The 15,967-nt window shown below is 45.3% G+C and overlaps 1 protein-coding gene across 1 annotated transcript; it reads left to right on the top strand.

The window, feature by feature from the left end:
- The first annotated feature begins 2,174 nt into the window (after positions 1 to 2,174).
- Positions 2,175 to 10,344, top strand: LPAR5 (lysophosphatidic acid receptor 5). Its single transcript, XM_010717927.3, has 2 exons — positions 2,175 to 2,496; positions 8,921 to 10,344. The coding sequence occupies exon 2, from the start codon at positions 9,048 to 9,050 to the stop codon at positions 10,158 to 10,160; it is 1,113 nt and encodes a 370-aa protein (XP_010716229.1). The 5' UTR covers positions 2,175 to 2,496; positions 8,921 to 9,047; the 3' UTR covers positions 10,161 to 10,344.
- Positions 10,345 to 15,967: the final 5,623 nt, after the last annotated feature.

Here is a 15,967-nt window from a genome sequence, read left to right as displayed (position 1 = left end):
CTTCCCACCTTTTTCTCTGACAGGTCTCCCTTCAGGCCCTCACAGCAGGAAGGAGGGTTTTTCTGCCCTCCTCCCAGCAAGGAGTGTGGTGGCTGCTCCTCTTCCCAGTGGGGTGTGTGGGTTGTGCGACTATAGGGCTGAAACCTTCTGCGAGCAAAGACTGCTGTTACTTCATCAGGCCAGTTCCAGCTGTGCTGATGTCTCAGGAATGTAAAAATCCTCACGCAGGCCCAGATTTCAGCTTTTTCTCTCTGAATCATTCAGAAAGTGAGACTGTGGATCTGGCCTTTTTATGCTTCTTCCACCTCCTCTGCATGCTCACACAGAATTGTGAAGATTAGAAAGACTACTAAGATAACCTATTCCAACCATCCACCCACCACCACCATAGGACTTAACCATATTCACTCAGAGCAACATTGTCTATTTTCTTGAAAACCTTGAGGAATGGTTGACTCCTTGGAGAAGCCTGTTGCAACCCCTGACAGCTCTTTCAGAGTGTTGGCCTTCTTGGCCTCCTGGGCACACTGCTAGCTCATGTTCAACTAACATCCCCAGATCCTTTTCTTTCATGCAGCTTTCCAGCCACTCTGCTCCAAGCCTGTAGCATTACCTGGGGTTGTTGTGAGCAAAGTGCAGGACCTGACACTTGGTCTTGTTAAAGCTCATACAATTAGCCTCAGCCCACTGATCCAGCCTGTCCAGATCCCTCTATAGGACCTTCTTACCCTCAGGCAGATTGGTATATCCTCCCAACTTGGTGAAACCTGCAAACTTACTGAGGGTACACTCAATCCCCTTATCCCAACCAACAATAAAAACATTAAACATGTGAGTTAACCCCTTTTCTGTGCTCATCTACATCTGTCCACACAATGAGGTCTGAAGAGCATTTGTGCTCAGCCATCCCCTCAAAACCAAGCAGCTGCAATGGAGCTTTTCATTTCTCTGCTTGACCTTCCAGCTTTGCTTTGGTCCCTGCTCCTGCTTTCTGGAGCCGGCGCAGCAGGGTATCAGGCATGTTGGGATCTGCAGCACCGGGGTGTAGCCTCCGACACACATCCCGGAAATCTGGTCCTACCTGCTGTCAGCTGGGCAGCAGTGGGGAATGACGGGGTACCTTCTCTCCCCTGTAAGCCAAGCCCTCGAGGGGCATTTGGGACCAGAAGCAGGTTGTTCATGCTGTGTGAAAGCTGCTGAGGTGAGTGATCCCTGTGGGGTGAGGGATGCTGTGGGACAGTGCAGGCCCACAGTCTGAGGCCTCCTCTGACTCAAATGGTAACGCCTGGGCTGCCAGGCTCAGGCGTGTGTGTGCAAGCAGTGAGGGGCACAAGGCCCTGAAGACAGCAGTAGGGACTTTTTGCAAAGGGGAAACTCCCACCCCCAGTTGTCTTCAAGCCTTTCACGGTACCAAGCCTTGGAGGGGAACTTTGCAAAGACGCAAACAGCCATGAGAACAAAATCCCAGCAACGAGGAAGTGAGAAAGGGGTCTGTTTGAAAGAGAGAGACACTAAAACAGGTGAGATCAGCATTTTGAATGCCACTGTACCCTCTGAGGGTTTAGAAGCAGCAGAAAGATATATATTCCTCATTGCACTGCTCCCTGCATGAGGCAGAACAAGGGGCACAGGGTGTGAGAAAGTCAAACACAGGCTGTGACAGCCCACAAGCGGATGAGCTGGGAGCCCATGGGCACGGCTTCTTTTCTTGGGACAGCAGGTAACAGCTGTCCTGGGGAAGGACATGGTGGGTGGGGAGTGTCCTGTGACTTCCATTCTTTTCCAGTGTGCTAAAACTTGCAAAGCAAAAGCAGGTCACGAGGAAGCAGCTGTGCTGGGCAGTACTGAGTCCCTGGTGTCCTGCTATTCCAGCCTTCACGCTCTGCTAGCACTGAACCGTGCCTCCTGCACCTTCTAAGGTCGGGGACGCTCACAGTCTTTGCCTTCTGCAGTCACTGACACGCCTGCAGAGCTGAGTTATTTCAGGTCCCCGCTACTCACAGCTTGTGTCCCTGCACAAGTTCTCACTTCCCATATTTCACTTCTAACTTCTGTCTGGCAATATTGTAGAGAAGGGGATGTTTTACTTTTTCCCTGTCAGCTGTGGGGGTTGCCGTGTTAGCATAGTGGCAAAGAAGAACAAATATCTGGCATTCTGACCAAGCCTCCTCAGCTGCGAGTGCACCTGGGTGTTGTTCTTTCACAATTGCATTTGCTGTCATAGGATCACGCTTCAAAGTTCATGTTTTGTGGCCAGAATGAAGTGTGTCAGGAAGTGAGAGAGGAGGAGAAATGAGCTGCAGCTTGCAGACATAGAGCCAGCTGTGGTGCAGTGGTGACAGTCATGATTTGGATAAACAAGTGCCCTAAGAGCCTGCCCGCTCCTACTGTGATTCAAGCTGCCGTCCTGGTGCCCAAATGAACCAAAAAGCTTTGCTGTGGCAGAAACGATCAGACACCAAGCCCATACACTCTCGGCTTTTCTCCTACAGAGAGGTAAGCGGGACAGAGGCAGCTTGCTACTGGCTGTCACAGGTCTGGGGGCATGGACACAGATGACCATAGGACATCAGGGAACCTTCTACACCTCTGCAGTCACAGGGTGAATCGAGAGGCAAATCCCAAAGTTTACTGAAATGTAATGCTAAGAGTGTGGGGAGACTGCAGAGTTTGCTTGCCATATTGCCTGCATTGGAAGTCCTCTTCCACAGGCCCTTAGGAGGTGAGGATGGGTGATATCCTTCTGGGGAGCTGCAGTGCCAGCATGACCCAATCTCATGGGTTGTATACATAGCTTTGAGCCCAGTCTTGAATCCTAGCCTCCACGATTCTAATCACATTATAGTCTAATTTCATATTTAGAGGAAAAAAAGGTGAAAATTAAGGCTCACATATCACCCAGGGCAAGTACAAATAATTCATAAATATTCATAACCATTTACAAAAAATCTACTTCACTTTCTAATTTCTATGTGGGTTATTTTTTGAAGTATAGCGCATTCCTTGTTATTTATCTACTAAACCAGTTGTGCGATTTGTGTTCTCATCTGTACCAGTCTACTCTTTTGGCACTCAATGCTGTGTTCTCTGCCTGCATCCACAGGCAGCTTCAGAGTGTACCAGGGATTGCATGACAAATCACGCCCAGAAACGTTGACTCTATGGCATACCTGGCTTTTCTAGATCTCTTTTTTCATCTCACCTCTCTGCCCCACACGTAACTCTATTCTGCTCTCATGACTATGAAGTACTGCATTGAGGTTGGGACCCTCAGGAAAAGAAAGACACAGAGCTTTTGGAGCAGGTCCAGGAGAGGACCACAAAGATGTCAAAGGGCTGAACCACCTCTCTTGTGAAGAAAGGGAAGTTTACTAGGGAAGCTCATAGCCCACAGCTTGGGCAGGTACAGAAAGGGTAAAGAACTGATTGGATGACTGGGCCCAGAGAATGGTGGTGAATGGAATTAAATCCAGCTGGTGACTGGTCATGAGTAGTGTTCCTCGGGTGTTGGTATTGGGACCCAACCTGTTTAATATCTTTATTGATGATCTGGATGAGGGGATTGAGTGTACCTTCAGTAAGTCTGCAGAAGATATGAAATTGAGAGGACATGCCAATCTGCCTGAGGGTAGGAAGGCACTACAGAGGGACAAGCTGGATCACTGGCCATTTGTATGAGCTTTAACAAGACTAGGTACCAAGTCCTGCACTTTGGCCACAACAACCCCAGGTAATGCTACAGACTTGGGGCAGAGTGTCTGGAAGACCAGTGTAAAGGAATAGGACTTGAGGGTGTTAGTTGACAGCCTGCTGAACACGAGCCAGCAGTGTGCCCAGGAGGTCAAGAAGGCCAACAGCATCCTCACCGGTATCAGAAATAGTGCAGCCAGCAGAAGAAGGGAGGTGATTGTTCACCTGTACTGAGCTCTGGTGAGGCTGCACCTTGAGGACTGTGTTCAGTTTTGAGCCCCTCAATACAGAAAAAACCATTGAGGCCCTGGAGAGTGTCCAGAGAAGGGCAGTGAAGCTGGTGAGGGGTCTGGAGCACAAGTCTTAATGGGGAGCAGCTGAGGGAACTGGATTGTTCAAGACTGGAGGAGGCTCAGAGGTGACTGGAGGAAGCTCTCTACAACTTCATGAAAGGACATTGTGGTGAGGTGGAGATCAGCCTCTTCTCCTATATAATGATGGATAGAACTAGAGGGAACGGCCTCAAGTTGTGGCAGGGAAGGTTCAGCTTGGATATTAGGACATTTCTTCTCTGAAAGAGTTGTCAGGTTTTGGAACAGGCTGCCCAGGGAGGTGGTTGAGTTGCCTGTCCCTGGATGTTTTCAACAAGCACATAGATGTCGCAGTAAACAACGTGGTTTAGTGGGCAATACTGGTGGTAGGTAGGTGGTTGGAATAGGTGATCTTAGTGGTCTTTTTCAACCTCAATGATTCTATGATTCTATGGTAAGTTGGGCTTGTTCAGCTTGGAGAAGAGAAGGTCTGGGGAAACCTCATTGCAGTCTTAACACATATAAAGGGGGGATTATAAGAAAGACATCCCATCACTTAAAATGTCTAAGGCCAAGTTGGAAGGGCCTTTGAGCAATGTGATCTAGTGAAAGTTGTTTCTGCTACCAAGGAGCTTGAATTAGATGATTATTAAAACCCCCTCCAACAACAAAACATTCTATGATAAACTTGTGTCCTACAATGCTGTAGTCCTTCATTATTTTTGTGCTGTTAGGCAGATAAGGCGCAGATAAGGTACTGTGAAGAGAGAAAATACCTAGGACCAGGCATCTAACCTCACCTCAGGCCATACCTGCCTGTTCCAGCCTCCATAAGGAAGTATAGCTAGAGTTTCCCACCCTGCACAAGGAATACTCAAAAGTCACAAACTCAAAGTTTTGTGGACTGGCAGCTTTTTTGCTGCCTTCGACAAGAGGTGCCTGCTTTGGGACTGATTTGTGGCTCATCTTCTGCTGGTGCCCTGATATCACAGAGCAGCCTGGACCAAGGCCATTGGGAGCACCTCACACCAGCCAGTGTCCTGAGCAGTTCCTGAGCACTTGCAGGAGGCACATGGCTCCTGACTGTGGTCCCTGTAGAGTGGTCACAGGAAGGTGTATATGGGAGTGGGGTTATGACACGCTCCCAGCCTTGTTTACCAACTCTTCATCATCATGTTCTCCTCCCCGTTCACACAGCGTTGTTCTTATCTCACACCTCTATCAGCAGCTCTTCCTCCTTCACCACTGTTTTTCCTGCCTTCTAGTTTCTTCAGCTTCTCCTCCCTTGCAGAAGTTTCTTAGTGCGTGTGCATGCTTGCTTGCATGTCCATATCATTTCCCTGCCCCCTACCAGAGCAAGAACATGAGCAACAAATTCAATTTCTGCCTGTAAGCATGATAGGAAGAGTTGTCTGAAGTTTGAATCACTCTTTTCTGTCTCTACTGGCTGAAAGGCTGAGGGCAGCCATCAGGGTCCGTACCAATTTGCACTGTGAGGTAAGAAGATGCTTCCTTCATCTCACTGGCTACCTAAGGTCAGCTACCAAATAGGAAGTTCCTTCAGGATTTTGAACATCTCATCATATGGATGATTTTGGTAGCAGAACACCGAAGTGAAAGTATCTCTTTGGTTCTTTTCCTCTATTGCTTGTTTGTGTTGTGGTACCATTGCCTCCATGCACAGCTGATGACTTGAGACTACTCAACAACTTTTATGTAGAGCAATAAGTACTTGAGGCTCTTTTAGAGATATCCACAGTGAATGTGGCTTGTGAAACATTAACCAACAATTGAACCAGCTCCATTGCTTCTGCCTCCCTACCACCAGCCTGCTGTATCAGGAGATTTCCTCTTCAGTGACGAGCAGTCAAAACAGTATCTCTAGAGCTCTGGAGAGGAACATTCTGCTCCCACAGCTTCCTCTTTTCCAAAGAGGAATTGCATCTTGTGTTGGGGCTTTGACACTGATTACAGTATCTGTTACGTCAAATTTGAGACTATCACCTTATCTTTAATAACATCAGCATTAGTCTCTAGTAAAGCTCAGTTCATGGATACTTGCTGCTGTGCTTCCATCCACCCACAAGAAAGAAATTCAAGCACTTAAATAATTTTTTTTTTTTTTTTAAGTAAAAGAAATCTGTTTCTCAGGCTACCAGTTCAGAACTCTGCTATCTGGTGTCTCAAAGGCTTACAAGCTAATACATAAAGAATACTAGCAGATACAATTTGAGATAAGGCTTTGGGGGCATTTTAGACCAGGGAGTCTGATATCTGTGCTGAACAAAATTAGTAGAAGTTGTAAAAAAGGGGGAAAAAATTGGCATGCAGTTATCTCTAATTATGGGGAAGAGTCAATATGGCTTTTGAAAGGGGATGCTGTGCCTCATGGTACTACTGGAGTAGTTTGAGATGGCAAGCACGGGGATGGTGGAAATCCAAAAGGATTTCAAAAAGGCTCTCATGAATGTTGCTTGAGGAAATTTAGAGAAAAGTTCCTAGGTAGATGAAATTTGCTAAAATACAGAATGGAAAATGAGGGTAGATGATCAGTTTTTTTGCAGTGGAGTTATAAGACACCTGTGCTGGGGCTTGGGTTGTTTAATTTATTCATGAGGGATGAATAATGAAATAACAAATCTGTTAAAGGCATAAAATTATACAGTTAGAAAAGATGAGAGTGGCTGAGAAGAACTGCAGAGATTAGAAAAAGAGTGAATGACTGGCCTAAAAATAACAGCTGAAATTTCAAGTAGCTGAGTGATGCAAAAAAGCGATCTAAACTGACCATTATTTCTTGTGTATGAGGTCTGCTCTTACCCAGCTCAGTTCATGCACATCTCAAACTCTATGTGTGCACAGTTTGAGCCTCTCACCACAAGGCTTATAAAGTCTGTAACAGAGATTCCGAGAACTTGTCTGAGAGAATCAACTAAGAAGACCACGACCCTTTAATCTCAAGAAAAAGTCACTGAAAGGAAGTATGGTGGTTTACAAAATTATCCGTGATAAAGTGAAAGTGAATAAGGGTTTTTTTTTTCACTTCCTCTTCCAGTATTTAAACTAGGAACAGAATCTAGATGGTAATTCAAAATTGGTACAAGGATGTGTTTTTTTACATGATAGGTAATTAAGCTGTGAAAATCCTTCGTGCTCTTGTCACTAGATGTTGATTATAAATTCTATATGGCTCAAAAAAAAAAAAACAACTGGAGTAAATAACAAATGTGAGCTATTAAATATCAGCATTTCACTTCTGGCTCAGGAGATCACTGGGCTATAGTTTGTTGAAAACAAGAAGAAAGTTAAGGAGTGATTGCACTGTTCTTACGTTATTTCTTCATCATCCATTATATTAGATAGAATACTCATAGACAGACCACTGATCTCACATACTATAGACTATACTTATATACTGCATTGTTTAGAGGTGTTTCTTGAATAACAACTGACAAAAATGGTTTGTCTATGCAGACAAGTTGCCTTCACTTGGCTGGCTGATCTGGGCACAGGTATTGAAGCAGGATATGTTTTTTCAAGGAGTCTTAGTCTCACTCAGTTTGTCTCAGTTGAGACAAAGACACTCTTCAATCTAGTCAGTCTGCAGTCATTACAGAGTTTTCACTCTAGCAAAAGCTGGCGTGTCTCCCGTGACTTTGTGTTTTTGAAGCATCTAATAATTTTACTGAAAACCAACAATTCTAGCATATTTGCCTTTTCTTGTTGGATCATTTTATACTCTAAACTTAAGCAAGTTTACAACACAATATTGTCAATCATTTTTTAAAGAAAGTTGAAAGCCACTCAAATGTATCTTGACAATCCAGAAGTTCCTCTAAGAAAGCTGGCTTGGTGGTGGATCTGTGCAATGAACAAAAGGATGTCAGGCAAATTGATAACTCTCTGCTTACTATCCCTGCTCACTCATGTCAGTGTTTCAACTGTCTAACATATAGACACCAAAATGAGTCTAGTGATTCAGTTTCCACCTGCACGTGCTACTTCTGTTTTTAATAAATCCTCCCTCTAGACTTGTGCATCATCCCACAATGCGATTCAGAATATCTGACATGACTGTCAAGCTCCTGAGTAGCTTCTTCGCACGGTAATACCCAACTTATTCAAAATTTTCCTCTACATAGAACAAAGTCTACTTTTTGTTTTGAGATAAATTACTCTTTACATAGGCTCTTGTAGATACTGCTGTTACCACACAAGAGACCACACCAAAGGAGCTGCAGAGATCTTTAAGAATCATTGCCAATGTTGTGTTATTCTGTCTTAGCAGTCCTGAGGAAGGAACTGAGATAACTGTCCTGGTCCCATTTACACTCACATTCCTAGAAAATATGAGTCAGATTTCTAGATTTCTCTGGCCCTCTGCATCTATTTATCACAGTTCATTCATTTCAGTCAAGTTTCAACCTGGCATTCAGGTTTACGTGAGATATTTCGCCTAAGAGAACTAGGGTGGAGTCAAGTCTAACAGCAGTGTCATTCGTTTTATCTATAATCAATGTACAAAGTCCAGTTTTTCTGATACAAAATTACTATGAAGTTTTTATTATCTTCTAAGTTCCAGCCAGCCCTCACTTTTTCCCTTCAAAGTATTTCCTCTCCTCCCTTCCCTTCCCTTCCCTTCCCTTTCCTTTCATCTACTTTCCCTGCGTTCCTTTGTTTTGTCCCTTATTTGCATGCATGTGCTCACAGCACTAACTAAAACAATGTGCATTTTCAGACACATGTGCAACAGTATCTGTTGTCTGTTTTCTATATTCTTCTGCTATTTGATCACTCACTTTTCTACTCTGTATTTTTCTTAGTCTGTTTCTTTATGAGTTGTTGCAATAGAAGACAGTATGGTGGAATTTTGATCTTAAAAGAGATTTCCCCTTTCAACTTAACTTTTCTTTCTGCAGATGAAGAGAACAACCTGTCCATAGCTTCCTTGAGGAATGACTTCTCTCAGTGCCTTTCTTTGGGCCTCCTTAGCTCTCCAGCTGCCTCAGCCATCACACTGATTTCCTCTCCTTATCCCTGTTGGGTATGTCATCTGCCAATGTGTCTCAGCCATGCAAGGATTACAGCTTCTACCACAAACTCCTCCTGCCTGGCTACATTCTGATATTCATCACAGGCTTGACGCTGAATGTGATGGCCCTGTGGATATTTGTTCGCTACCTGCGCCTGAAATCAGTGGTGATGATCTACATGTTCAATCTGGCTGTGAGTGACCTCACCTTCACACTCCCCCTACCACTGCGACTCTACTACTACTTCAACCATGAGTGGCCCTTTGGCAACACCCTGTGCCAGGTCTCTGGCTCTGTCTTTCAGATCAACATGTATGGTAGCTGCATCTTCCTCATGTGCATCAACCTGGATCGCTATATTGCCATTGTGCACCCACTCCGCTGGCGGCACCTGCGGCGTCCCAAGGTGGCCAGGCTCCTTTGCCTGGTGGTCTGGGTCGTGATCCTCATGGGCTCCATCCCCACAGCCATAGTTCACAAGCAAAACCACTGTGAGTCACAGAACCAGACTACTTATCTGTGCTTTGAAAGCTTTAGTGATGACATGTGGCAGAAAAACCTCTTCCCTCTGGTTGTTCTGGCTGAAATCCTGGGTTTTCTCCTGCCTCTGAGCTCTGTGACATACTGCTCCATTCAGATCTTTCGGGAGCTCTGTCAGGCCAGACAGCCAAAGACACTGCGGCAGCAGAAGACAGTTCGTCTCCTCTTGGTCAATCTGGTCATCTTCGTCATATTCTTTGTGCCCTATAACACTACCCTGGCTGTATATGGTTTGATAAAGGCCAGGGTGATTGATGTCGAGAAGCAAATGCAGGTCTCTGTGCGTGAGGTGCTAATTGTGACAATGATGTTGGCCAGTATGAACTGCACACTGGACCCTCTGATCTACTATTTCAGTACTGAAGGTTTCCGTAACACCTTTAAGAAACTGCGGCGGGGACAAACCTGGCACTCGGATATAGGGATGATTAGGAATCAGGTTGTGGAACAAAAGTCAACCCGAAACCATGCTTCCTCAACAGCAAAACAGTTACCATCTGAAAACTTTCACTGTCCTGGTGAATCTGTGCCAGCACTTCCTACTACAGTATTTTTGAATGGCCCTATTGAGGACTCAGAAATTTAACCACAGAAAGCTTCTAGCATTGCTGAGTTTCAGAGTGGCCCATTCAATAATTACATCAAGACTGTGGAAAAAAGCTCAGGGTTACTTAGTGAACTGAGAGGGCATGGCAGGCTATATGTGGGTGAATGTGGTGATACAAAGCTGAAGAATGAAAATTTGTTTTCAATAAACACAGATACATTGATGACATGGTCCCAACTTTACTCTTTTGGTACAGGAAACATAACAGGGAACAAGTGCTTGAAACAAGCATACTGTGTCTAGGTCTGTTTAGCATAGGTTCCTAAGCAAGTTGATCTTGCCTGGATCTTTGATCCTCCTTTCTGCACTTCAACATAAAAAAGTTTGGGGAACAATCAGAACACAGGTATGATACCCTTTGCTAACAGAATGAAGTTAGTAGTAAATTTGAAAGAAACTCATGGGGTTTTGTTACTCCTGTTGTTTTTTAACTTGATGCCTCAATTTCAGTCACAAGTCCAGTTTAGGGCACCTAAATAAGTGTCAAATGTTCCAAAAGAATTGAAGTTTTTATTAATTCTTGTTGGGGTCAAGGAGGCTAGCTGAGTATTTAGTGCTCTTGCAGAAAGTAGATTCCTAACTGCACAGTAAGTCACAGACCTTAGCAAAGCAATCTTTAGTAGGTTCATCAAATGAGATTGTGTAGCTGTATGCACACATGCAGCACAGTGACTACACATTTACCTCAAGCAAAAGAGCTTGGGGAACACTAGCACACTTGAGAATACAGTTAGCATACACAATGGCCCCAGAAAAAGGAAAATGCCAGTACTGCTGATATATCCAAAGAACACACTGACATTAGTGCTTTGCACTTTCTTGTCAATTGACTCCAAAGTGATTAATTTCAGGTCTGGGTGATTTTCAGTGTCAAAGAGAAATGATGTCACAGACTGTGACTGCAATGAAATATATTTGCTTGTACTCTTCGTACAAGCTTCTCAGCCCACACTGTATGCTAAAGCCATATAAATCTGCCTAGAAGAGAGAGACCCAGTTGTACGCCAGTCTTGACAGAACCCCGCACTACTCTCTCCTGCTTGTGACCAGGGGCTGCCTTCCACCAGCACTGTAGCTGAGCCTCTGGCTTCCAACAGAGCCCAGGTCATCCCAGAGCTGGTTCATTGCAGTATATACGAAGATGGGATTTTGTTGTTGTTGTTTTAAAGAGTTAAAGGAATGATTAGGGAAGCTGGTGAGAAATGTTGTTCAGAGTTAAGCCCATATTCTTACACTACCTTCTGAATTAGCAATATGAACCACGTTTCAAATCTCTGCCTTGTGACTCCTGAGGGAAAAAAGGATATTGATATGCATCATGACTTTGTGCTAAAGTACACTTTAGGAGGCACAGAGATTTAAGCCCACTTTGCCAGTCTCCCTTGAAGATCTACCTACCCTGCTACAACTGATCCTGTAGCAGCAGATGTAGATGTTGACCCTCTCCAAGGGTCCAAGCTACAGACTGACCTGGGAGTAACATAAGCTGGGAAAGTTGGCTGCACATCCCTTCTCAGCATATGCATCAACAACTGACTCTGAAATATACCTGTAGGTGAATGACATTTAATGGGATCTGAGAGATGCAGTGAGAATGGTGGAGGAGGCCTAGGGGATACTTTTGGTTTGAAAATCAAGGGTTTGTCATGAGAATATGAGCCACATGCCACAGTGCAGCTAGAGAGGATCCTCTCATTCTGGCAGACCTAATCTGATTCATTTGTGCTGGAGCAGTATACGTCCCCCTTCCTCTCGCCCACCCAGCAGGAGATGGAGTAGTGAAGGCTGCCAAGAGCCAAGCACAGGAAAAGGCTGAGGCCTCGTCCACTGCACCTGAGCAAGGCGATCAGGGTGGGTACGGTGACAGCAGCCAGGCTCAGCAGAGGGAACAGATTGCAGATCTTCCCTGGTGACAAGGCAGGTCCAAGGTCATCCCAAGAAGTCAGTGAGTCAGCACTGGAACCAGGCCTGGAGCAGTCACCAGGGTCAGCCTCAGGCCAGTGAGTGCAAGGCAAGCCCGCAGTGATAAGGCCATTCTTGTGCAGCACCTTCAGGCATCCTTCTGCAGCTGACATCCTCACAGAGGCACCGTGCTCCCCAGAGCTGGGCTGAACAGAGATTGCTCAGAGCCTGCAAGTTTGCCACATATGAATAAACTATCAGGAGACAATGCTCTGAAGGAGGCTGCTCACCTGCCAAAGCTAAAGCATGGTCCCAGACACAGAAAGAACATGGGAAAGCATCATCTCTTGTAGCTTCATTCTGAAAATAGCTGAACTATTTTTACCTGGAACATTTTATAAATATGCCACCTCCAGCAGAGGAAATTTTAGCTCAAATATTTTGACAAAATTATAAATAACTGAAAAGCCAGTCTCTTAATGGGTCTTATAAAATAATTAAGCAATAAAGGTGGCTGGCCATGCCACATGCAATGGGTAAGTTTCTGAGTTTGAATATCCAAGAACTTTCCGTAACTGACATAGGTAGGCAATGCTGTGCCTGGTCCCAGTGGAGGCTGCATTTACATTTCAAACCATTTTCAGCACACATTAGTTTTGTTTCATTTTTGAGAATTCCAGTCCAGTTTGATTGCTTTGGATTTCTGAAGGGGATTATGGCTATTTTTCATGTTTGCAAGAGAGAATGAGTGCTAGATAAGTTGTCTGCTTCTGCATTGGTACCTTAGTTGGACTGAAGTTTCTATTCCATCATGTGGTGATAAGGAAGAGAACATGCATGCACTGTCCCAGTGAAATGAGTCACTAGTCCTATTTGCTTTATAGCTTCTACTTCATGAGTATAAAACAAATAAATTTGAAAGACCTTGGGCACGATGGTGCCCAACTCACTTATTTAAAAATAGCTTCTGACACAATGCTGATCGCTACAACATGGAACAACTTGAAAGCATGTGTTTAAAACAGCAGAAACAAGGAAAACACACAATGCAAGTGTATTCAAGACAGAAATGTTAAATGGGAACCTAATTTCACCAGAGCTCTTTCAACCTGTACAAATGCCTCCCTACGTCCTACTGCAATAATTGTTGAATAAGTATTCTTGGCAAGTATGCTACAGGGAAAAAGATGCCATTCATTGCTCCCCTGCACTTTGTGTCATTTGCAGATGTGCACATAAAACAAATATCTTCTTATCAAGTGAGACTAGACAAGTGAAAGGTCAGAGCGATGGCAGATGAGAAGAGAATGCTTATTTTTTATGGATTAGAGAGATTACCTGCAAAAGTGCTTAAGTATGTTTGAATTTCAAGTCTTTGCCTTCCAGCACAGATATGCCAGTCACTTTAGGAAGTGCTTTCTTCTTTAGACAATTTAGAAACACATTGTTATTAGCATTAATTGTAATCCTAAACATATTTTGTATTTTCTGCAAATCCACTGGCAATCTGTATTCAATAATTCAACTTTAAAAAAAAGTTTCAAAAATCCCAGCACAAGCCAGATTTACTCTCAAAATTGATCTTGTTACTACTGGTAACAAGACTGGCTCTTTGCAGCACATCCTGGCTGTGCATCTCCCACCACTTGGTGTCTCCCACCAACAAAATATCTATGTTGCATTACAAATGCCCTTAGCAACTTGAAAGCTTGTGTGTTTTCCTCAACACCTCCTTCTCTGGGAGTTGAAGCAGATGTCCTCCAGATGCCCTCCAGAGGTCCCTCCAACCTAACTCATGTTATGATCTCCTGTTCTTGTGTTGTAGATGATAAGCAGGAATCACAAGCACAGGGAAGTGTTAGAAAGAAGATAGAAACCTACGCCCCACCAATGAACCCTAGGAAAATCTGTTTGAAGGCTGCATAGTACATGGATAAGTGCTGCTATCTGGTGTTTCTTCAGCATCACTTGCTTGTACAGTTGCTCCTAGTTGCTCACCCTGCAGACACCTGACCACATTCCAGCTGCAGCCATGGCCCTCAATTCTGCAGCTGAGAGCAGTCACTCAAAGCTCTGTATTTAAATCTCTTATATTCTGCAGTGCTGACAGGGCCTCAACAGAGGCCAGGAAACCACTGTGCTGATGCTGCAGAACATCCTGCTGACCGAAACCGACTCAGGCTTTCTTTGCATTTCCCCACGTTTCCTTATCATCCACTGCCTCTGCTCTCACACTGCGAGAGATCTTTGAGTGCGGATCACCGTTTGTTTGGCTCACATAGCATTTTGCCCAGTGGGAGAGTGACCTCTATAGACTTCTTGACAAGGTAAGAATAAAAAGAACAGCATAACCAGAAAACTTGCTATGCTGGAATTGGTATGCTAAAGCTAAACACGACTCTCCGTGCTTTAACCTATTTAACTCTGCTAGAGACAAGGAGACAGGGAGCTAGTTACACCCCCCCTGCCCTCAAATGCTGGTCTTGAAGCACAGGCTGTCACTTTCCATGTCCGCCTCTGAAATACAAGAGAAAAGAAAGCATTCTCCTCCAGGGGGCCAAGGGTGGAGAGGAAGGTTCAAACTTTCCACCACAAAGTGAGGATGAAAGATTTTTTCTGACACTGGAGGTTTAAAAAAAAAAGAGAGAGAGAGAGAAGATAAAAATGCAAAGCAAAGAAGTAAAAGCATCAGTGAGCTACAAAGCTACAAAGCAGTCTGTCACTGCATCAGGGATGGACACAGATGACAGGACAAAGCCCCGGGAACAGCGTGACACCAGAACAGCCTGTCCCAGCATCAGGCTGACATCTGCAGGGTCCCAGCCTCCTCTTTGCCCTCTCAGGAGTCTGGGAGTGCTGCGTGAGTAAAACATGCTGAAACCAGCACAGCCAAGGCTCTTTGACAAGGGGGCAGGACTTGCAACAAAATTAATGATCGGTGATAACAAACTTAATCTTGGCCAACAGTGTCCTTTGTTTTCAGGGCTGCCACCCACCAGCTCAGGCTGCCCAGGGCCCCGTCCAACACGGCCTTGAATACATCCAGAGATGGGGCACCCACAACTTTTTCGGGCAGTCTGTGTGCCTCATCGCTCTCTGAGGAAAGGTTTCGTGTTTGGGTAGGGTGTCTCCTTTTCTTCCAAATCCAACCCGCATCCATACGGCCGCCTCCACTCCATACGGCGCGGCTCCGGGCAGCCCGAGGGCCGCAGGGCCGTGCCGGGCCCAGCTTCGGTACGCTGCGCTGCGCGCGTTCTCTCCGCGGCCAACAGCGACCCCTGGCGGTGGCGGCACACGGCGCTCGAGGCTGCGGAGCGAGGCTAGGTTCCCCGGGGCCGGGCCGCAGGCAGCGGCGCTTGTCGTATCTTGCGGTACGGCGTTGTGTTCGCGTCCTCCTCCTCGTGAGCCCTCCTCGAAGACAAGCCAATAAAAATGGTAATAACGGGGAAGAAGCTGTGAAAGGAAGGAAGGAAAGCTGTGAGCGCCTCTATCCCAGGATTGGAAGGGGAGAAGAGGAGGTCCTTTTGTTGTTGGCACCCCAGTAAAAGAGGAAGAACACAAAAACAACGTCTTTGCAAAGTAATCTCGTCCATCACATAGACCGTGCACGTCTTCCATGGGGGCTTTACCAATCCCAAACCCAGCAGTGCTGGATTCACACCTATAGGGAGTGCTGTTCTCAAGGGAAACGCGCACCAAGGTGTCCAAGCACTGGTTTGGGTCAGGAAAACCACAGTTAAGGTTTTCTCCCATGGGCTCCTTAGGCAGAGGTGTCATGGTTGTCCTTAGTTACACAGTGACAGATTGTTCTCTTCACCATGTCCCTCCTTTGTTCCCCCCGGCAGGAAGAACACTGCTTGCAGAAAGGAAAAACAACAAAGAAT

This window comes from Meleagris gallopavo, chromosome 1 (genome assembly GCF_000146605.3).
Source record: "Meleagris gallopavo isolate NT-WF06-2002-E0010 breed Aviagen turkey brand Nicholas breeding stock chromosome 1, Turkey_5.1, whole genome shotgun sequence".
Taxonomy (NCBI): Eukaryota; Metazoa; Chordata; class Aves; order Galliformes; family Phasianidae; genus Meleagris; species Meleagris gallopavo.
The sequence above is the reverse complement of the archived record's forward strand: the minus strand, read 5'-3'. Positions and strand labels throughout refer to the sequence as shown.

Excerpts from the sequence above, each read along its gene's own strand:
- LPAR5 (XM_010717927.3), top strand. The coding sequence starts at position 9,048 with ATGTCATCTGCCAATGTGTCTCAGCCATGCAAGGATTACAGCTTCTAC.